The sequence below is a fragment of the Amphibalanus amphitrite genome, unplaced genomic scaffold (assembly GCF_019059575.1).
Source record: "Amphibalanus amphitrite isolate SeventyFive unplaced genomic scaffold, NRLGWU_Aamphi_draft 000013F_arrow, whole genome shotgun sequence".
In the NCBI taxonomy this organism is placed as follows: Eukaryota; Metazoa; Arthropoda; class Thecostraca; order Balanomorpha; family Balanidae; genus Amphibalanus; species Amphibalanus amphitrite.
Genome location: NW_024881509.1, coordinates 515112 through 538003, shown reverse-complemented (window position 1 = coordinate 538003; position 22892 = coordinate 515112). Strand labels below are relative to the sequence as shown.

At 48.0% G+C, this 22892-nt stretch overlaps 1 protein-coding gene across 7 annotated transcripts in view; it reads left to right on the top strand.

The window, feature by feature from the left end:
- LOC122383683 (rho GTPase-activating protein 190-like) overlaps nt 1-22892 on the top strand; it is a 406057-nt gene that overhangs the window by 187501 nt on the left and 195664 nt on the right. For all 7 annotated transcript variants that reach the window (XM_043370373.1, XM_043370389.1, XM_043370415.1 and 4 more), the window contains exon 12: nt 10186-10380. In XM_043370373.1, coding sequence (XP_043226308.1) covers nt 10186-10380 — 195 coding nt within the window. The remainder of the gene's footprint in view (nt 1-10185; nt 10381-22892) is intronic.

Sequence of the window (22892 nt, the reverse complement as noted above, 5' to 3'; positions counted from 1 at the left end):
TAGCAATTCTAGACCACGTACGGCAAAACAAAGACCACCATTGAACTCCCCGTGACGAGCTGCATCGATTCGATACCCATTTTATGCAAAAATATTAACTTTGAAATTTGACCTAATTTGACCTGACCTTGACCTGACCTTGACCTGACCTTGACCAAAACGTGATCTAAGCTGGCCCCAAAGGCTGCCTGACCCATATAATCGCATTTGTCATGTAAAATGGACCATAAAACATGTATCACACGACACTTTCATATTGTGACCCCCCCGTGACCTGACCTCTGTGACCTGACCTGGTATCAGTGACCTCAAATAGCAGAATATGTGTTTGAAGAACATTTCCCCATCGATGATTTTCAATGAAATGCATTTTACTCGATTTTACAACGCATTTCTTGAAGTGCCTGTAAACGGTGAAAATTGGACTTTTGACCTGACCTGTGACGTCATCGGTTTGACCTAGGTCAATAAAATTGGGTCACAAGGTAGTTCCCCGTTGGGGCTATCCAACGCCGTTTACCGCTTGTCGCTATGTTGCGTGGTTCTCGAGACCTTGGGGGGGCCAAAATGCCCCCCCCCCCCAACCGGGCGCGTTGCTCGGCAGAGCCCAACGGGGCGCGGGTTAAATTTACACCTTTTTACTGTGGTTTTTAGGAAGTGTTGGTTTGAAATTTAGCACCCATTTCAGCATTTGAAAACTAGGCATACTTAGGTATCAGTTATAGTGCCTTTGCAATATGTTGCAAGGCTGTAAGTGCTGGTTAACATTCTATGGATAGCCGGCAGAACGCCTAATGGGTGATCTGGCGTGACCCGTCCTACCCCAAATGCTTTGATACATCATCTTTGATCAAAGCAAGTGCAAATTCGGAGTCAGAAGCAAGCCAAGTCCCAGGAAACTCCACTTGTAGAAATTCTAGCAGGACCCAATTTTCCGTGCTTTTGGGTTATTAACCTGATCTGGGAGGTCAACCAGTGACCTAGGATCTCAGCATTGACCAGGACATAAAAATAATTGGCTTTCTCTCGTCAGCGATGACCAGGACCCTCAAATCTTCGGATTTCTCTGGTCACGAGCAGCTCGCTCTTTTTTATTTTTCAGCGAAGCTCTGGCTCTTTTTATCAAGGGCCGAATGACTGAGGGCTTCTACGCCCCTCCGCTAGATGTAAGACGCTGAAAAGAAATGCCTAAATGGGTGAGGGTTAAATATCGATTGGTTTTTAAGTGCCGAAGCCCGAAGCACTTTAATTTACTTCGATAGCAGCTTTTAAGACCAACGAGCTCGAATACTATAACTTCTTGAACAATGTAAGCACCACATAAAATGAATCGTGAAAGAAGCGGCTCAAGATTAAGGAGCTATGAGACACTTAATAAAAAAACGGCATAGATTAGAAACTGCACCTAACTTGCACTGGTTTTTAAACCTTTTCGTTGCAGGCTGGTAGATTAAATTTTAGGATTGATTTCAGCTGATGCTCAAATGGAGCTATTCATTCGTTCAATCATGCGACCATCCAATTCCATTCATAAAAGAAGCCAGTGACAAAATTGTTCATTTTAGATATAAGTGTGAAATACAAACTCAATAAAAGTTTAATGATACGGCAAATTTGACGGTTTTTATAATGAACAGACAAATAACTTTAACAAATCAAGGTTGAGAGCCCCAAATAGGGGAGAGTGAGGTAAGATGAGCCAAGGGGCAAGTTTAGCCACCCCATGTTTCTCAGCTCTTATGGCGTTTATTTGAGCTTCCATGTGCCGTTCGCTTACGATGCTGCAGTCTTTAACGTGAGACGGCAACGTTCTCACGCTCAGCACCCGGTAACATGTGGTATCGCCCCTGATAACTAAGACATGTTTTGCTTTAAAATGAGATGGTCGTTATCTGCGGTGCATGGTTATTTTCCTTAGCGGGTGTCATTAATCGAAAATGGCCACGGGCGGGGCAAGATGAGCCATTTTCACCTGGGGGAAAATGAGCCGGATAAGCCATTGTTGTCTCCGCTGTCGAAAACCAAACTGAGCTGCGCTTGTTTCTGCTGAATAAAAATGGTAGGAAATTGTTTTTCTTTGTTGATTACACAAGTTCCAAATGATTTGCAGATTATCTGAAGGATAAAATGATTTCTTCCGTGATAGAAAACTTGAGTTATTGGAATGCTTAAAACAGTCACTTTTTGATGGAGGAAAAAACTTTGCCATAAGTATGCATGCCATGGAGTAAATAAAAGAGCTCACTCTTCGCCGCGCCCGGGAAAAGAAGAGGTTCGCCTTTTCTATCCTTGCTCAACTTTCCCCTGTTGTTTGGGGGACTGGGTAGGGTGGTTACTGGCTCATAAACTGTCCCCTTCCTGCCCAAAAAAAAGAAAGAAAACGAAACCGATCATCCGCGAAAAGAACTATTGAGCTCGAACCAAGGTGACGAATCGATTTATAGGTATGCAAGATGACTAACGATGCCACTTTTTGACTTCTTGTGTCAAATAAATTCCATCATCTGGATAGCACGTCAACATTCTATTTGACATTTTGCTTGACATTTTGCAACAACCGTATACTATTTGGCGCGACTAGCCTCATAAATGTTCGGAAACTAAAACCGTTTCTTCGCAATTAACTTGGACCACGTCATCCCAGCTTATGCACGACAAAAATAAAATAATGCTTCAGGATCACTGGCCTGAATTCCAATGCTTAAAGTTTACTCAACACCGGTGTGGCTGAGTCACTCTTCGCTACATCTCGTGACGGCCACCATTGTGTTACATTTTTTCGGTAAGCTATAAGTTAATAAGGAAATGATTGGTGAGTGGGTTGAAAACAGCCCTCACCCTCCACCCCCACCCCCTCCTTCTTCTGGAAACATAAGTAACCGAAAGATAGTCTGGCGATGGTTTATCCACCTCCTCTGCCGCCGCGCCGCGCTGCGAGGCCTCGATTCGTTCGATATGTGGCTTCCTGAGCGGTCCTCCCCGGAGGCAAGGTGAAAGGTCATGGCCTGTATCAGAAATTTATACGTTGCTGAATATGTTTTATAGTTCTTCCAAGGCCTTGGACACCGTTTTATTGTATCGGATAAGCATTGCACTTTCTTGTCAATCAATACATTTAAAGAAACTTGATCATAATCTTATACTGCGGCAATTGTAGTTCTGCTTACGGTTGCCTCTTTATGATACGGGCCACCACCACCTCCACTGCGCTGGGGCTCAGGCGTTCTACCCCTCCCCGCTACGGACCGGCCCTCGGGCTAGGTGTGTTAGTACTGAGCGCAAACCTGTAGTAGTCACGTGACTTTCATTCACGTAGCGGGAACGGAAGCTAGTGGCGATACCAAGGACGGGCTCTGGGGAGGCAACCGGCGTGGAAAAATAGCACGATTGTAGTTTTGGAAGAATATCTGTTGCGGTAAGAGGAATTATACAAAACAAACGTCCTAGGAGCAAACATGTGTTATTCCTCCATACTTTGCGCTACATTTCCTTTCTCCAATGGCCAGCACTTAGCAAATAATAGCGCAATTCTAAATTGGTAATATATGTGTACAGTAGCAACTGCGGGTCCCTGTACCTATGTTTTATCAGTTTTCGTCCTGAAGTGCAGTGCTAATAGGACATAGCACTGCATCCTTTTGAAGGTCACCAGAGGTCATCAAAGTGAAAATGTTCCCAATTTTCCCGGATTTTGATGAATTTCAGCTTCAGACGCTCTAACTCGTGAAAACGGCTTTTATCGGGCATAACTTCTAACATAATTTAGCTAGGTCAATAATCTAATCGCCATAGCATTTCTCCACCAAGGCGCGTCGTTTCGAGGCCATCAATGATATTTAAGATGACCTCGAAAGGTCAAATTTAAAATTTGACTTCAGTTCAAGGTCACGACCTGACCCAAATAGGTCATGTTGCATATCAATTGATTAGTCTTGACGAGATAAACACAATGAACTTGTCCTGGAGCCTGTATCTCGCTTCAATCCCGTATCTCGGTGGCGGCCCCGGTAGCGGTTGCGCTTTAGAATTTTTCGCTTCCGCAACTCGCAACTCCGCAACTTTTTGGGGCTCGGTAGCCGATCCGTAACTCCGCTCCCATGAGGGTAGTCCGCTAGTTGCGGAGTTGCGGACCTAAGTTGCGCAATGCCCAGCTCTGTAATTTTACCACATAAAATGTCAAAAGTAAAACGTTGCCACTAAATCTAGAAAATTTGAATGATGTAGGCCCTATGGTTACGAAACGGGAGATGTCCAAAACCGTGACACTTTTTTTGAGACACCCTGTAGTTTCGGAGTTAGGAGGGGGCTATGAAGAGCCCCCCCCCCAGTAGGGCGTGTTATACGCAGACCCCAGTGGTGCGCGGGTTAATATCAAACTGCCTTAGAGGCTAAAATCCTCTAAAGATAAATATTGGCGAAGATTGGCAGACACCCGCTGACGTCATCTTTTCAAGGTCACCGATGTAAACAAACAGCTAGCCATTCTACCTCCTATATACGGCCTTGATAACACTGAATGACGCCGGCTGAAGATATCAAATTTGCCAACCTAAAAAATAATCTTTTTTTGGGCACGAGATGTTTGTACGTGGCATGGTTGTAATTCGTGCCCATCAATAAGAACAGACGTACCATAGCAACTCCAAACAATTCTCTTTTGAATGACATATGAATCGTTTTCCTCTACAGATATAACGATTCTTTATCGTCTCGTTTTTTAACACCCTGCATACACTTCATATCTGCCATTTACACCGCGCGTTGACGTGTTTTGCATGGACGGATTAACGAAGCCAGTGTACCCATATGACTGAGTGTAGCTGTTACTACTGTGACCCGCAGTTGCTACTGAACAGCAATCCTCAGTGATTGTCCTAGCACCCTACTTCGTATTTCAGACCTCATGAGACCCTGTTTTTCGGCGATAGATTATTTAATATTTATCCAATTGGCTTCAAATGTTCGCAAAGCACATTTCAGCTCAAGCGCCAATTTTCGCTAATACGGTCTCTTAACAAAATATCAATTATTAGGCTTGTCGTTGCCTCGTAATGTTAAAATCAGCTCCGTAAATCCGTCAGTGGAGTAGAGGCTATCCGTACAGTATGTCTAAAAAGAATGTACCGTCGCCACTACGTGGCGCTGGTGTCGCGAGCCGGTAGTTGGCTGAATCCGCACCAGACCACACATTCCCAAGCGCTAGGTGACAGCTGCGCAGCGGCCGGTACTAGCGTAAGCCCGAACCTTCGTGACACGACCCCGGGGGGGGGGGGGGAGGGAGGGGATCGGGCGGGGCAGCGCGTGTAGGGAGGGGTGCTCCGGTGGCTGGCAGTTGTCGCGGCCAAAGGTCAATGAGTCACACACCAAGCGAACGGACGCTGATGTGGGTTCGTGGGGATCGTGAACTTGTGTGTGGTAGGTGCGTCTTGCGATGCACGTGTGATACGCCATGGGTCTAAGCCAAATGATTCAGGGGAGAGCTGAAGAAAAACACCAGGTCAACTACGGCGAATAATGGTGCTGAAAAATGGAAAGTATGGGTCAATGCAAGCATTCATGATAATAAACAACTTTTCTGAGGACGCAAAGGCCAGCATTGAATAACTATATCCGGATCGAAATTAGCAGTGATTTAAAATTACATGCCAAACTAATAGCGCTGCAAAACCCACCTAGTAAATTGTCAAGTCGGATTCATACCGACTTGAATTAAACTATCCTAAATTAAATTGTTAATTAACTTTCTAACACTGACGTTCTTTATCATATGATAAGTATGGGGTTAACCAAGATTCAGCATCTTCCGCGCTCAAACAATCACCCGTAAGGTTAGAACATTAATGGCCAGGGAAAAACAAGGTCGGGATTTGATTAACCTCGCAAAATGGTCACAGGGGAAGGCGGCTCGGTGGTATTACGTTTGTCATGCTCAGCCTAATAGTAGAAATATGCACAGTGTATACAAACAAATATATACATTTTTCTGGGCAAGACCATTGTGAGGCCCTAGGGTCAACTTATAAGACAAAACCCTTTTGGCTCATCTGTTTTTCGTCAATAACTCCCGATCAACTAAAGCTACCGAGTCGATAAAGTCACTAATGGACATGGAAAGACCTGCCAAATCGATTGATATGCAATATGACCTCCTTTGACCAGCTTCGTGACCTGACGGGCTGTGACCTGACCTTGACCCAAAGTTAACACCTTAAGTTGATCTCACCCGAAGAAAAAGTATACCATTCGACACGCCTGAGCTAGACAAACACGACGCGGCTAAAATCGCGGATCTGCGATCATTTTTAGCGAAGTTATTTACCAAAAACCGAGCCTGTGCCTTGGACCACTTGACCTGACCTCAGAAGTCATCGGCTGACCCTAGTCCTTAAAGGGACTATCCCACCTTTAACATGGGGTTTGAGTTGAGATAGCCAAGTTTGCGGCGAGGTTCAGAAACCATTATCTATCTAGGTTGCAACCCCCGCGGCCTCTTGGTGTTGAAGAAATTCGTTCCCTTCATTTGAAAGGCCCTATCTTCAACATGGAGCGACCGTTAGTGTGACGTCACCTCGTTTAGTCATTCTGATTTAAATGGGTTTGTTCGTTGAAAAATCGCTTAAAACTTGGTCTGAACTTTGTTGTGGTGCCTACAGAGTAAAAAGAATCAGCTTTATGACAGTAATGTGGCCTGGGGAAGGAGGTAATTTTGGGCTGTGACGTCACATATTTGAAAGTTTGTGTTTGGAATATGGGAAGCCTAAGATGTTTAATGAAAAATAAATGCCAGAACCGTGTTCCTGGTCATCCAATCTATAAAGTCGGGCACAATTTAACTGGTTTTAACAACATTTTAGAAGGTGGGATAGTCCCTTTAAAATCGGAGACCAATCGCTGCATTTCGTAACGACGGACACGATCGTTTCTTTCGTGAGGCTCTAGCTCAATTAGGGGCGAATCGGCGAAGGGGGTTGTTCCCTCAGTTCCAACCCCCCAACGCCCCCTCGGTATTCAGAAAACCTGAAACCTGGTGAGGGTTAAAACGTTGCTCCTGAACGAGGAAGAAATGTAAAAGTCAAAGCTCTATAGACGTCCTGTAAAAATGGCCATAATAAATAAATTGGTTAGGGATAAGATGCTTTTTGAACGACTTTCTCATATAAAATCGGGTGCTGGGACCAATCTCATGAACGCTTTAGAATGGACAGGGCGTCACTGATTTATGTTTGGGTGCAGAAAACGGCTATTAAATGCAAAATGGTTTTCACGCATTTCAGTCAATTGTATATTAACGGTCCTAGTGGCCGAACTAAAAAAGTTCGGTAGCGTTTTGCATCTGTTACGCCCTAAGAAACTACACCATCTGTTGAAGTGGGCGGCCTTATTTGAATGGGAGGGCGCATTATGCATCAATCGTGTGCTTCCGTTTGTTTTGGACTGCATTTTACCACATCCACTGCTGTGGTAAATTGCAGTGAATACATTATCTAATGCCGTGAATACGACAGCATTTCATTTATAAGATTGGGACAATGGAGTCGCGCCCCGCGAGCTCGGTTTTCCGCTCGGCCGCTACGGGCCGAGGAAGTCGATCTTCGCCTGAGGGCAGGACGGAGGTCAGCGAGGGAGCGCGGGGTCAGCCAGGTATCGCCCAAAGCCGAGCGAGTGCCGCTCCCTCCCCTCTCTTCCCCTCTTCTCCCCTCCCCACCTCGGTATAGATGGGGAGGGACCGAACTGCCAATGACATGCGAGCGGTCAAGGCCGCTCGCGCAGCAGCGACCCTGGCGGCCGGGTGCCGCAACTGGGATTCAGCCAAGTTACCGATTCGCCTCCTGTGGGAGAGCCAAACCAGGGGACATACTTTTTAGATATACTGTACGTAGGCGTGACGTCACAGGCACGTTACCATTTAGCTCCGCCCTCCCGGTGGACGGAGCGGTGACCTTGGCCGGTCAGTCGGATGCGTGGAGCCGACGGGGCAGTAGCTGCCGGACCGGGGCGGCTCGCATTGGACGTGGCTGCCTTGCGGTTGCCGTTGCAGTAATAACGACACAGCAGAAACTAGCGCTCGTAATTAGCGCACAAGCCTTCGTTATTGCATTTATCGCAAATTAACCTACACCATGTGAATCAATAAAGATATACCTACTTTAATACTAAGGTCAGGGCTAGTGACTGCATTTTTGCTTGATTGAACATCATTAAAAAATAATCGTTGATGTCAATTGACTGTGGACTGATGCTAGACGTCGGTCAGCCTACGTCAAAGTTGCAAGACATGGTAAACAGTTGCACCGTAGCATTTAGGCAGTGTGGTTGCTATATGAAATATATTATGCTTATGCGTATGCTTGTGATGGATTCATGTGATTGCGGTGCAACATGAACACCTTCACAACTAACCCATTTTATAATTGGGTAGATTGAGATCACCAGACTGACTTGACCCCAGGTTTTCGTGTTGAACTGCAAGTAATTAAAATACCTGTAAGAAAGTAACCTACTGCCTCGCTATTGGAGAGCTTGAAAACTTACTTAAGTTTCAAAGAATGATGCGATTTCTTTACTAGCCTATGCGCCTGTTTCCCTTATTTTGATGTCACATTTCTACCATGCGCAATAAATCGCACATCACATTTCTGCTCCCTTCTCTACGCTTCCCGAATTACGAACACAGGTTGTGGAGCGATGTCTTAGGCAATCGGAAGTGCTCGCGACTCATCTTCCTACTCTGTTGTTTTCTGCATAGATATAACAGCGTCTTCAGAAACAGCGATTGACGCAGCCAACCATATCGATATTTTCGAGTGGTGCAGAGGCTTCGCATGATGTCACAGGTGACAGAATAGTGGCACGACCTGACCATGAGGTAGGCGCCAGAATGTGCATTCATTCCGATATTCAAATAGTGCATGACTCAGCTCTCTATTTAAGGTTGGTTCTGGGGAGGTTAATATCCTCATTATGAGCATTCTTTATAGCTGAGCTGGATCGGTGTTGATATACTAAAAAGGGAGAAGCGGTTACCAACTCCCCCAAATGAAGAGCAAGCTTTCGCTCAGACACTTCCTGTCGATTCCATGCAGGGTATATTGAGTGAAGGGTAGGACGAACTTCGGTAGGAATTTCTAGTACAACTACTAGAAAACCTACTATATGTGGTCGGGACTAGCAAAAAGTTAGTTTAAACTATAATATGGTAGCGCTTATGGTTGGCAGTCGTCACGCGCACGCGACATTCACTTCTTAAATTTCTTAACTAACAGGTTTTAGGGGCCGATTAGTGGGCAGATACATTCAATTAGCTATTTATAATTTATTATGCAAACATTCAAGAATCTACATCATTCAATTCTAGCCAAGACCACACGGCGCTCCCAGGATTCAAACTCACGACCCTCGGATCCGTAGCCCGATACGCTACCGACTGCGCTACCGAGGACCGCGCGGCGACGATCGGAGAGGCGGATCGCGGGTGCTGGCGTGCAGAGAAATCTTTACCCTGCACGCCGTAGAAGATCGGCTGGGTTTCGTGAAAAATGGTAGAGGAATTGTCGAAAGAAAATTCATCGATCTATCATTTGAGACTAAGAACCATTGATTCCTTCAAAGGTTGACCGAGATATCGCTCGCCGAAAACAGGCCATTTAACATGTAAACCCTATGGGCTGGTAGGAAATGTATGCCGTGGAGCAGCAGTGCTACCAACTAACTTCGGCGGGGGTCGATTCCATGTATGTTTCCAGTGTACGGCTCCCGTGCGACCTCTGCGCGGTGCTGCCACCGACTGAGCCTGTAAAGACCCAGCGCGGTCACGGCCAGTGGGCGGAGTTTAGTTAGGCCCGGCGTAACGTGATTGGCCAGCGCTCCCATCCAATCCGCTGCGTTAGCGAACAAGCCTCTATCCGGGTGCAAAATATAATTAGCATTACGAGCCTATGACAAGTGCCCTAAATATTGACATTTTGTTAAAAGACCATATTGATGAAAATCGGCGCTTGAGCTGAAATGTCTGTCAATATTTCAAGCTGATTTGACAAAAACTGAAGAAATTATCGCCGAAAAACAGGATCTCATGGGGTCTGAAATACATAGTAGTAACGTTGCAATCTAACGGATTTCGCATATTAACTGAACCATTGAGACAGTGAGCGTGTCAGCGTGCTGGTGTGAGCGGCGCGGTGACAGTTTGCAGAGCCCGTTCGTGGACTGCACGCCGCCGCCGGCCGAGGAGGAGCCGGCCGCTGACGCCGAGCACGTGCTGCCCGCCACCAGCGACGACCGGCTGACGGCCGCGCTGGCCGCGCTGGTGCACAGCGTGCGGCGGCCGGCCGGCCTGCCCGCCTGTCCGGCCTTACTGACCGCCAGGGAGCCCGATATCAGGTGAGCGGCCAGTGGGGCACCACCGCGCCGACCGGCGCCACTCCACCACTGTAGTACACCTTTTTGCGTTGTTCGATGGCCAATCGTCTTAACCATTTCGGCATCAGTTTGAACAAGCGTCATTCAGAATAACCGATCGGCGATGTGCATCACTGTTAGACGGTCGGCAAAACAGGCTGGACTCCATTTAACCATTCTGCATAACTCTTTCATTGAGCACAATGTTCGTCATAGGCAAAACTGTTTGTCAGATTGTCATAATGCTTCGACATTTCACAAAACGGTTACTCGTTGTGCAAAATTCATCGGTACTGTGCGTAAACAATGATGATTGATTTAAAACTTCCGTCAATGATCAAAAAAGTCAATAATGTTGTGCTTATCTAGCCATATTAAATGTTAAATGTTAATCACGCATCCATACATGAGGCTTGCGGCAGTTCCAGCGCAATTTGCAACCAATTAACCATTGGATTCCGAAGAAGGCAGCATACGATAGATACAGGGAGACTACGGTCGCTAAACCGAGTAGGCATGTAGATGGCCGAGCGTCCGACTCCTAAACGCTTCGATACGAACCGAAGTCGGGGCCGTCATTATCGCGTCACTGCTCGTGCGATGCTATGGGACAACGCCTCGGGCGGCCGCGCCGGTCGGACTCGCGAGGGAAGGCTGACAGATGGCGAGCCGGGCCCGGTCGGACGGGCACCTTGGTGTTTGGGCGTGGCTCACTTATCCAGCCTGTTGCCTGTTCCTTGGTGACACCTTGGTGCTTGAGGCGGGGTTAACTTATCTAGCCTGTTGCTCTGTTGCCTGTCCATTTTTCAATCAGCCGATAACATGTGTCAGCTACGTTCATCTACATTGTATGCAGGGCTGCGGAGTCGGAGTCGGAGTCGGGAGTCGGAGTCGACGGAGTCGGTTATTTTTGCCGGAGTCGGAGTCGGAGTCGGAGTCGATAAAAATGAACCGACTCCGACTCCGAGCAGGCGTTCGGCTGACGGGAGAATTTTAACTATGCGCCACGCGCGGCAGCCACGTTGCCTAGCAACTGCACGCAGCGACACGAATTCGTCGGCTGACGGCCTGCCGGCCGGGGTGGGCGTCTGCAGCAATAGTGTAGCGGCGGCCGGGGAAGGACGTTACTGACAGGCGTCTGTTTTTTGCATTGCTTTGGGGTTTTACTCGAGAAAGATGTCAAAAATAAGTGGGGTGTACAATCTTTTCGAATGCACAGATTCAGGATTTGCATGCAAAGTGAACGACTGTGGAGTGAAAATACGAGATTTCGGACAGAAAAAGAACGTATGTTCGAACTTAAAACGACATCTGAAGCGATCCCACCCGGACGCCTTTAAAAAAGTTACTGAAGAAGACGAACAAACTAAGAAGTCACGTACTGAGCCGACGCTGATGTCGAAGATATCGAAGATCACTGACTTTTATAGTGCCGGCGCGATTTCCGCCGAGGAACTGAAAAAAAATACAGTGGATCTAGTCGTGCGAGGAGGAGTGTCGCTGACCACTCTAGGCAGCGAGGCCATGCGTAATTTGATTGGGGACATGGCGTCCAAAGTGAAGTTCAGTTTGGACAGGGATTCAATTCGTGATGCGATCATGAGTGCTGCCGAAAAAAGGCGAAATGAGATCAAGGAAGAACTACGCGGCCGCGCCTTATTCATGAAAATAGACGGCTGCACTCGACACAACCGTTCTTACCTCGGAGTAAACGTGCAGTTTTCCAAACCATCCGATTCGGGTGGATGAATTCAAGTTCGTACGCTGGCAGTGCGCGACTGCGATGGGATCCATTCCGGTCAGCACACAAAGGACATGCTGGTTCAGATAATGTCCGATTTTGAAATATCTCATGACCAGATATTCGCGATTGTGTCTGACAACGCCGCAAACATGATAAAAACGGTGTCTCTTTTTAACCAAGAAAGTGGCGAAAGGGAAGCAGGGACGGACACCAGCCTGGCGCCAAACGAAGACAGTCCTGACGAGCCCGATGAAGACGCGCCCGATGGAGAATCAGAAGACGAAGACGGCGACGCCGCAGACGCGCACAACGAAGACGGAGACGCAGCAGACGGAGACATGCCGGACCTCAGGGCTGCCGTCAGTGCTGCGCCGCCAACAGCCAGCCACATGAGGTGTGCTGCCCATACTCTGCAACTGGCAGTCCGAGACGGCATCAAGTAAGTGCCACTTTCTATACTTTATTTTTATAAATAAGTCTTGAAGAAATGTTCATTGATTTGTGTGCTTTTACTTTACGATTACCTATTAATCGGCATATCCTGCTGGACGCCATGGCAGCTGACGTCTTAAACTGTTTTTTTTAGCAGCGGCATTCCGTTCGTTGGTGGGAACATTTTGTCCCCCCTCCCCTGTGTTTTTTCATGTGTTTGTTTCTGTTTGTTTCTGTGTTTGTTACGCGCACTGGAGGGAGGCAAAATCCGCCCCCCCCCCCACCTGTTGATCTCCTAAGGTCAAAGGTCAGGTCACCAGGTCAGGTCAAAGTCAAAGTGCCGGATTCGAAGTTGAAGGTCGTGCTGTGACACAGTTTTAGTCTGAATCACTTCAAACTTTCAGGGTCCTATACGGAGGTGGATACCTACAAAATTTATATCTCGGATTTTCCAATTTCGTGACATCATGCAGGCATGCCGAAAAAAGCGGCACTGCGCGCCGCCGTTTTTTGAGATATTCACGAAAAACTGGAGGTAGCGGATTTTGCCCCCCCCCCCTCCCTCCAGTGCGCGTGTTAATATATTACCAATGTCTTATAACGGGGCGGCGGTCAGGGAAAAAATGCGATGACCTTAGGTTAATCATGTAAAAATATTAGGTATACAATTTGTAGCTACCTATCACTAGATCACATTTAAAATAAAACAATGTCCACTAAGCACTAGCGGGATGTCAAGCTTCGAAAAATATGTTCGAGGGTGATGTTACGTAGCCAGTGACCTGGTGACCTGACTTTTCATATTTGAAGTGAAAAGTTTCAGACAATGTGGGCAATGAATGTCGAAGAAATGTGCCAGGTTTGGTTGTACGTATGGCCTATGGGCGCAATTTTTACGTTGATGGGGAAAAATCCGGGGGCTGATCTGCCCACTGGCCGTGCTGGGGTTTAAAGAAATACACGCAACTGAATCCACTTCTAATTTCGCAGGTCCGTCAGTACTCTCCTGGCAGGAGCACGGTCCGTAGTAAAGAAGCTCCGGACGCCTCATCTGGTTGCCGTCATCAAGCGCAGGGGAGCGCTGAGTCCTATCTTGGACAACGAAACGCGTTGGTCCAGCACAGGTCGGATGCTGACCAGGCTCCTGGAGCTCCGTCCGGTCGTGGAAGACCTGGGAGCTGCGAACCCGCAACTGCATCTGTCCAATGATAAGTGGCAGCAGCTGCAGAGCCTCGCAGATGCTCTGGTCGAGCCGACCGCTACTATGGCACGTCTGCAGGCTGCGGAACTGACGCCCGGCCTCTTCCTCAAAGAGTGGAAACTCTTGAAGCGTAAGTTGGAGGCCAATGGCACGAGGCTCGCTGCCGCCATCGCTGCTGCCATGGATCGACGCCAGGGCAGGCTCTTTGAGTGTGACCTGTTCTTGGGGGCAGTGTACGTGGACCTCCGTTACCGACTTCTGCTTGATGAGGCTGATCTCAACTACGCTGAGCGGGTTTTCAACAGGATTGTCGAGCGTGAGAGCCAAATCCGCTGCCCCGAGACGTCCCACGGGGAAGGCAGCGGCGAGCCAGGAAGCCAGCAGACGGCGCGGGCAGCGAATGACGGCACTGGCAACAACGCCAGCAGCACCAGCAGCGAAGATGAGCTGGAACAGGCGCTGGACCGCCTTCAACAGCGTCGTCGGTTGACGGACGCAGAGCTGACGTCGACTCTACGTGAAGACCTGGAGAAGGTGCGACATCTTCCCCGAGTCAAAAGCAAGGACGCGTTCGAGGCTATCTGCTCTTCATTCCCGTCTCAGGTGCGAAATGCAGCTTGTGCCTTGACGGCACTACCAGTCACGCAAGTGAGCGTCGAAAGGCTGTTTTCGGCTCTCAAGTTCATCCTGAGTGACGCGCGGTCGACAATGAAACCCGACTTGGTCGAGGCTATACTGATCCTTCGCACGAACTGGCAGTAAAGTGGCAGCGGGATACAAGATACCTACCATACTGTGGTACTAGGCTGTGGTACTGGACATTGGTAGTCGTAGCCCGTAGGTATGTACTTATAGTAGTACTCGAGATCCGAGGCTCGAGGCTAATCTCAGAGAACCGACGTGCTATGTCGATTGAGCTCAGAATATACTTAATCGTGCTACAATTTGTTTCGTTTCAGAACAGTGGTGACGGTGAATTCCCGTGTGTGGTGGGAGAGGGGGTCTTTACTCGTATTTTACAATGGGCATTACTACTACATAGCATCTGTCAAGTACGCACATGTCTCAGGCATGTGTAGTATTTAAAATGCATCACGAATCATTTAAAAACAGCCGAAGTCTGCCGGAGTCGGAGTCGGAGTCGGAGTCGACGAAAAAATACCGACTCCGGAGTCGAAGTCGACTCCATTGAAATGACTATCGACTCCGCAGCCCTGATTGTATGTACTTAACCTATGGCGGAGGACGTGCCGGCGCGGCTAGACACACGACACCCGCGCGCGGCGACTGGGCCGGCCGGATCGGCGGAGACAAAGACCACGCTGCTGCGCGTCTCCCAGTGCACAAACGCAGCCGGAGCCCGGTATTAGAGATGCTAACTTTCCTCCAAAAGCCACAACCGGCACCGTTCCACACCACGGCCAGCACAAGGATCACCGGCACAACACCACAGTTCAACCACCAATGCCGGCATATTACCAGCGTGATGAACAAATATCTCGTTTATGCTGTTTGTAGGACAAATTACAACAAGAAGTATTACTTGTATCCAAATATAACACATGCACATGACCGGCAAGCTGCCGGCAGGAATAACCACTACCACATCGCTATTGGCGTAATGTAAAATTACCGGCCAGCCGGCAACGTATTAACCCGCGCCCGGCTGGGGGTCCTGGATTTCCACGCCCTGCTGGGGGGGGGGGGTGTTTGAACACCCCCCCTTGTAACTCGGCTCCTGGGCCACGTAGCGATACGCGGAAGGCGGCGTTCGAAAGAGCGTCAAAAATAATGACGAAATCACTTCAGTCAATTTTTTGGTCAGGTCAAAGGTCAGGTCACCAGAGGTCATTGAAGGCAAAATTTCGCCGATTTCCAGGTCGAATGGCGAAAATTTCCAAGAAACCAACGCATAACTCGGGAACCAATAGAGCTACAGCGCCGCGGAAAAGCGCATTCGATAGCCCTATTAACGCCCTTTCTGAGTAATTCTCTCAGATTTGACCTAACGTCAACGGTTTTGCCTGCAGGGGGCAAAAACTGCAAAAATAGCAGATTTTTTCGGAAACAGTTTTTCTGCAATAACTTTTGACCCAAGCCCTGTACGAGCTTACTTTTACCGGCATCGTGTTGCTCTCGTCAAGACGCATCGAATGAACTATAACTTGACCTTGAAAGGTCAACTTGAAAATTTGACCTCAGGTCAAGGTCATGACCTGACCGGAAAGGGTCATGTTGCATATCAGTCGATCCGTATCGTCGAGCTGAACACATCTAAGGCGTTTTCATCGCTCTAGCATGCCTCTATCAAAAGTTATTTGCGAAAAACTGTTAGATACCATTCGTGACCTAAGATGACCTCAGGGCATAAACAAGGGTCACGGACACCATTTTCATGTTCAGTGTGTCTAAACCACTTGTAATTCGGTGTTTGGGAGTGTTTATAATGTCTTTCATCCAAAAGAGGCGCATTTCAATTTTCTCCCATTGACTTATAATGGGGAGGTCGCAAAATTGACCTGACCTTAGGTCATCGATATCAAAATTCTGAGATATACATTTTGTACATGCTATTGCTCTTAGCAATCGCTGAAAGTTATAAAGCGATCGGTCACTCGGTGTAGCTATGACAGACATTGAAAGTTTTTATGAGGTGAGGTCACTTCAAGTGACCTGGTGACCTGACCTTGAATGACCTTGGTCTGAAATTTTCACAACATGTGTAGAATTGATGTATGATAAGGTGTACCAAAAACGGCGGCGCTCCGCGCCGCCGTTTTTGAGATATTTGCGAAAAACCACAAGGGGGGGTGTTCAAACACCCCCCCCCCAGCAGGGCGCGGGTTAAGGAAACCTTGCACCTCTACCCGGTATGGAGGACCAAGAACAACACATGCACAGCACACCGCTCTAAATTGATCACCACCAAATCGAGCACATATAAAAACCGGGAAGCCGAACGGCAACTGTGTGCGAAAGATATATGCGTACCTTGTAACGCCAGTTGGTTGTAAGAGCGGAGCGCCAACGCGTGTGTCGCCAGACAGACCAGGCAGAAATGGGACACAACGTTATCGCGGGCGCGCGTCCCCTAGCCCAAGTCACGTTACCGCGACGGACGTCTTGGCTGCGCAGCGGCCGCGCGCTGGTTCATTGCCCCTAGAGGGCCAAACAGAGAAGTCATGTACCACAAAATTTTTCGCTCGTATACGATTGGAAAAAGCTCCTAGCTGCGCTAAACGCCGATTTTATGTGGATAAATGGCCTACGAGTTTCGCCACCTATACCTCGCACCAGAGGCGGATCCAGCTCAGAGTTTTTTTTGGGGGGGGCAAACCATAACAATTTATCGATTCTTTCCATGCCTCGTCCATAGGCGTAATGTTAAAATTATGCCGTTTGGGAGGGGCAAATGCCCATTTTGCCCCCCCGGATCCGCCACTGCCTCGCACTGCACTGTATAAACGTGGTCATATTTATACTTCTCTGTAAAGGGGCGATTTGTTTTTAGTTTTGATGAAATGTTATGAGGAATGCCGAAATTAGCATGAAGATGTTTTGGTGAAAGACGAAGGGATATTAACGAATGACGAAGCATTTATCCAAATCGTCAAATATTTTGCCGGAACTCAATCAGTTATGGCGAATAGCGAAGGTAATACCAACTGACGAACTGTGGAGTGGGATCAGCATTCCGTTTTGCCCATATGCTGAAGGTTTTGCCGGAATGCCTCTCACTGGCGCCACCTATGTGCTGATCGGACGAATGGGTTTTGCTGATTGGCCATCGAACAACGCAAAAAGGTGTAGTACACCTTTGTGCGCCACCTATGTGCACCAAAACCCCATATGCTGAAGGTTTTGCCGGAATGCCTCTGTTGTTCCGCTGCCCGGCCCTCGCTGACTCCCGCCTGCGGCTAACGGGCAGCATCCACATCGATCCGTCGCGGCTGCGGGACGCCGACCTGGTGGCTGCCTTGGAGGTCGGCTACCTTCGCCATAGGGAGCCTCTTGGCTATGGTCCTCCGTAAGAAGGTCCCAAGGGGAAAGACAACAATAACAACATATGACACCTGACACCTCAGCAGGCGCCGGCGAGGAGCCAACAGCCGTTTGACACATTTCCGTTAACATGGGACGCTCCCAGGAGACTACAGGGGGCCTCAAAATTAATGTCACACCCTCCCACAACCTTTATTCTGCCTTCTACGGTGCAATATCAATTTAATTTCGCCAGTACTGGCTCTCAGACCATCTTGGCTACATTCTAGTCACGTGACCTTCGAATTTTTGTGACCCTGACCGGTCAAGGGGTGTACGGAGGTCATTTCTGGGGCAGAACCCAGCGGGCGCGGACCAGATGTCCAGGATGACAAAACTGCAGAGCAGCGGGGCAGCCGGCATTGTTGCCGGCGGCATGACCCACGGTCAGGTCGCCGTCAGGTCTCCGAGGCACTGGGCATAAGTTGCCGCACGATTTGGCGCTGGTTTTCACGCGACAGACGCGGATAGACGCCTGAGAACAAGCCAGGTCGCGGCAGGAAGACTTCCGCCAGCCGGGTATAGTGCAGATCGTCATCGCGAAGTGCGGGGCTAAAGACCACAAGGAAACTAGTAAGGAGGCTGATTGCCAACAGTCATCCAGTCTCCAAGTCGACAATCCATCGGTACCGGAGGTTGCCTCTAAAGCTGAAGCCCACCAAGCTACTTATCCAGCCGAAAACTTCTGCTAAAATGTCCACGGTCATCTTTCAACGGGTCGGTGCCCCTGCTCATCGAGCTAGAACGACGCAGGATCGATGTTGATCGTACTTCCCGGCATTCTGAGAGAAGGACAAATTGCCGGGGCATAGCCCCGACCCGTCGCCGATAGAAAATCTCTGGGCGATCATCCGGTAAGAGGGGAACAAAATGGCACGCGAACATCCGACGGAACGCTGACCAGCAACGCTCGATGTGCCCGGTCCAAGATCAGTCCACAGAAGCTGGACATGTTGATGTCTGATGTCCCGGACCGTATGCTTGCCCGTATCAGGGGACGTTCCTCAGTCCTCACAGAGCTCCCCGGCTGGGGAGGTACACGTTGAGTTCTTCCCGGGGACGGGGCGGACCATGCCTCATGCATTGGTGAATGGTACCGCCACGGCGTGCGCCCTGGCCTGGCCAGGCGGGCCGCAGGAGTGTGAGACTGGGAGAGTGTTGGCATGGAAATGTTTGCTCGCACTAATCACCGTATCAGGCCCTATCTCTCCCGATGACTCTCTTGCAACAGGCTCGGCTCAGCTGGAGGGGGGGGGGGGGCATCGCGTGGGATGGCAAGACAACACGCATGAATTAGACCAGACCTGATTTACCCCAATAATGTCCCCTTTCAAGTGAGTGTGTGGGTGCTCCTCACTAACAATGTACGATTGAACCCTGGATTAGCGAGCAGCTTATGCTGGATTAGGCATTAACTACGCGGAGCATTCATTCTGGCCAGGGTTCAAAATGTCCAGGGTACGATATGCCCAGTGTCGAACGAAATGGCCAGTGCCTTGAATGGGCCTATTTCATAATGTCCAGGGATTGCATGGTCCAAATGCGGCCAACTGGCTGCAGATAGGGTACACTCAAAGAGGCCAGTGTTCACATTGTCCAAAAGAGGCAGGTGCATATTTATTAGGCCAGCGTTCATAATATCCAGGGCACGATTTGTCCAGTACTGGAAATGGCCAGTGCCTTGAGTAGGTGCGTATCATTTAGGCCAGGGTTCATAATGTCCAGGGCACGATGCGTCCAGTGTTGGCGTTGGAAATGGCCAGTGCCTTGAATGGGCGAGATTTCATGATGTCCAGGGATCCTACATGGTCACTGAAAGTGACGTCATGATGTAAAAAAAAAACACTGAGCCAACTCAATGCGAAGCAGTGCAGTGCCGAAGACCGAAGGCCTGAGGGCCTGAAGCCTGATGCATAACCACTTGACCTAAAAATAGTTGATTTGACATTGCTTGCAATCTATTCATGCGAGATGAATAGATCTATTCATCCAAGGCCATTTCCAACACTGGACTTATCGCGCCCTGGACATGATGAACCCTGGCCTAATAAATATGCACCTGGCCTCTTTTGGACAATATGAGCAATGGCCTCGAGTTCTGCACGGTTGCAATTTTCCACAGCCTAGCCGCCCCGCAGCCGTGGCTCCACAGCCACAGCCGCCCACAGCCGTGGCAAACTGTGGGCAGCCAGCCGTCAGCCGGCCGTGGATACTTTCAATGATGAATGAAATGCAACCAAATAGTATATAATAAGTTGTTTTTAGTTAAAACATGTAGCCAAAAGCACATTGCAATGGGCTATAGACTCTCAAGCTTAAGCATCATAGGTTAACCCGCGAGTTGCTGGGGGGGGGGGGGGGCGTTAAACGCCCCCACTTTTTTCGCCGGGCCATAGCATAAAAACGGCGCGCCGCAGGCGCGCCAAATTTTGGGTACCTGTAGGGAATTGATTGAAGTTTATCGTGACAAAGTTTCAAAAAAATCGGTCAGAAAATTTTTGAGATATCGAGGTTTTAGTGACGTCATGATTTCTGAGTTTTCGACCAAAAACGGCATATGTTCAAAAAATCATATAAAATCACAGAATAGACATACAGACATGCCGTAAACGCCATTAGACTGCCAATACCATGGTCAATCAAATGGCTATCTTCGATTATTGATTATCGTTCCGCATTTTCCATAATCTTGAACTGAATCTTGGCAATTTTTCGTGACTACTTTACGACCATGATACATGAATTTCTTAAATTGAACTTTTTGAGCCAAACACGTACACATATGATAAAATGAATGTCACCATCGTGTTCTGCGCCCCAAATTACCTATAAAACATGTGTCACAGGCTGCGAATATCAGTTTTGATTTTCGGGGATATGTGCCTACCCGGTTGACCTGACCTTGACCCTGACCTATGCTTGACTGACCCCTACATGGAGCTGACACTCTTGTAGGCCTTATAAGATGGATTGTGCACCGTTTTGACAGAGTTTATGGCGAGAGGCGCCCATTGCGAAGTCCTGAAGTCCATGCTACTGAAAGCCCGATTTCAGGTGTTTGACCTGACCTTGACCCGACCTGTGACCTCAAAATTCAACTTTAAAGTACTCATCTGAAGCGTCTCGTCGCGCTCTTTCGTTTGCCGCCTCGTGCGTTTCGCTGCGCCTATTGGTTCTCGAGTTATCGGCTGGGGGCGTTTAACGCCCCCCCCCCCCCCCAGCAAACGGTGGGTGGCGAAATACCCCAGCAACTGCCGGGTTAAGTGGTTTGTATCTGGCTTCAGGCGAAAGGCCTGAAGCCTGATGCGCAATGCATGCCTACACAAGCCCTTGCAAGGGGTTAAGAAAGATGGGTAGGTAGGTTAATGCCAAATCCTGAAGCATGGTGTGGGACAGAACAACAGACCCTGATGCTTTTCATTATCAATGTTATGGAAAATGAAACCGAAGTTGATGGACTGTCAAACAGTGATTGTCTAGTCAAAACTCTTGCTTCTTTCTTACCTTGCATATTTTCTGGGGTGTGATATGCCAGGCTTGAAGCAGCCTTCTGAGCAAGTCTCAAACTAATTTGATATGCAAGGCATAAAAACACTAGTGAGCATCCAAGAAAGAAAAACATCCATCTGTTTTGATTTTTCCAATTTGATTTTCATTTTTCTTCAATCTTCGCTCAAATCACCAAGGACGTGCGAGCCACAATTGCCTCTTTCAAGCAAAAATTTTATTTGAGTTTTAAATGACGTCAATAGCAAAGAAGTGGAAATATTTTTTGTGCCTCTGCAAACAGCCATAAAAATTATAATTAATAAAAAGTTGGACTATGCTGTTGAAAACTTGCTCTCAAACAAAGATTTAGTATCAAATTTATACATTTTCAGAAAAAAGACGTCATTTTATAAGTAAAGTCAACAGCTCGCGTAAGAAATATCGTGTTCAGGGTTTTCACCGTCATGTGAATTAACCGTAAGTAAGGTTTATGCTCCCTTATAATCTAATTCCATTGGCTTCGTTGATCAGCATTTTCTGTCAGCGGTCACTCACTTACCAGTTAGAACTTAAAGCGCCAGTTTTATATTATGTAATTGGACTTGCCGAAAATCCAGAAATACATCTAAGAGTTATTTTAGATAATATTTTATGAAGTCTTTACCTGCCTTTACCTAGGCGTTATTTCTTTTTCTATTACCTGGAAGAATTATTGAACGCTTGTCTTCAATAGCTGTAAGGTGCTCTCCTAATGACCAGGTGAGATTGATTTGAGAGGGATGTGACAATGCAACATGTTGCATTTTCTGAAACTGTCAAGCTCTTGATGATGAAGGAACAATTGGTACCTATAATAAGTATTCTGTACCAGAGTGTAAACTCCCCTACGGCAAATGATAAAACCATTACAGGTTTTCAAAGGCTTCACCACTTTCAATGTTGCTGGGCATCCTTTGCATGATTTTTACAGGCTAGACTGCTTATCAGAATGTAAGATTAAGGATTTAAAATTTTATATTTGAGTACTTAAGATTGAGCTTGAAATCTCACAGCCGTGGCCACAGCCATAACCGTGTTTTTGGAGATATTTGCAGCCGCCCCGGCCCACAGCCGTGGGGCTGCAGCCGGCCGGTGCAGACCTCCACAGTGGCCTCTTTGAACATGCCCTATCTGCAGCCAGATTGCCACCTTTGGACCATATAATCCCTGGATATTATTACCTCTGACCCATGCAAGGCACTGGCCATTTAGAACACTGGACACATCGTGCCCTGGACATTATGAACCCCGGCCTAAGTAATAGGGGAAGTTGGGGCAATGCCGGAGTTGGGGCAAAGCCGAAATTCGAGATATTTCTAAAACCGTACGACATGGATGCCACGTCTCAGTGATGCTCTGAAGCTTAAGTGACTACAATTATCGCATGTTTGTTACGAGTTGTCATCATAGGCGGCGGAACGATTTGAGACAAGGGGGGGGCACCAGCTCAAGGAGCCAAACCTAGGGTACCCCCAAATCCTGTTTTCTCATCGGATTTAGGCCACTTATTTTTCGTCACAGCCCTGGCACGATAATTTTTTTATTTTT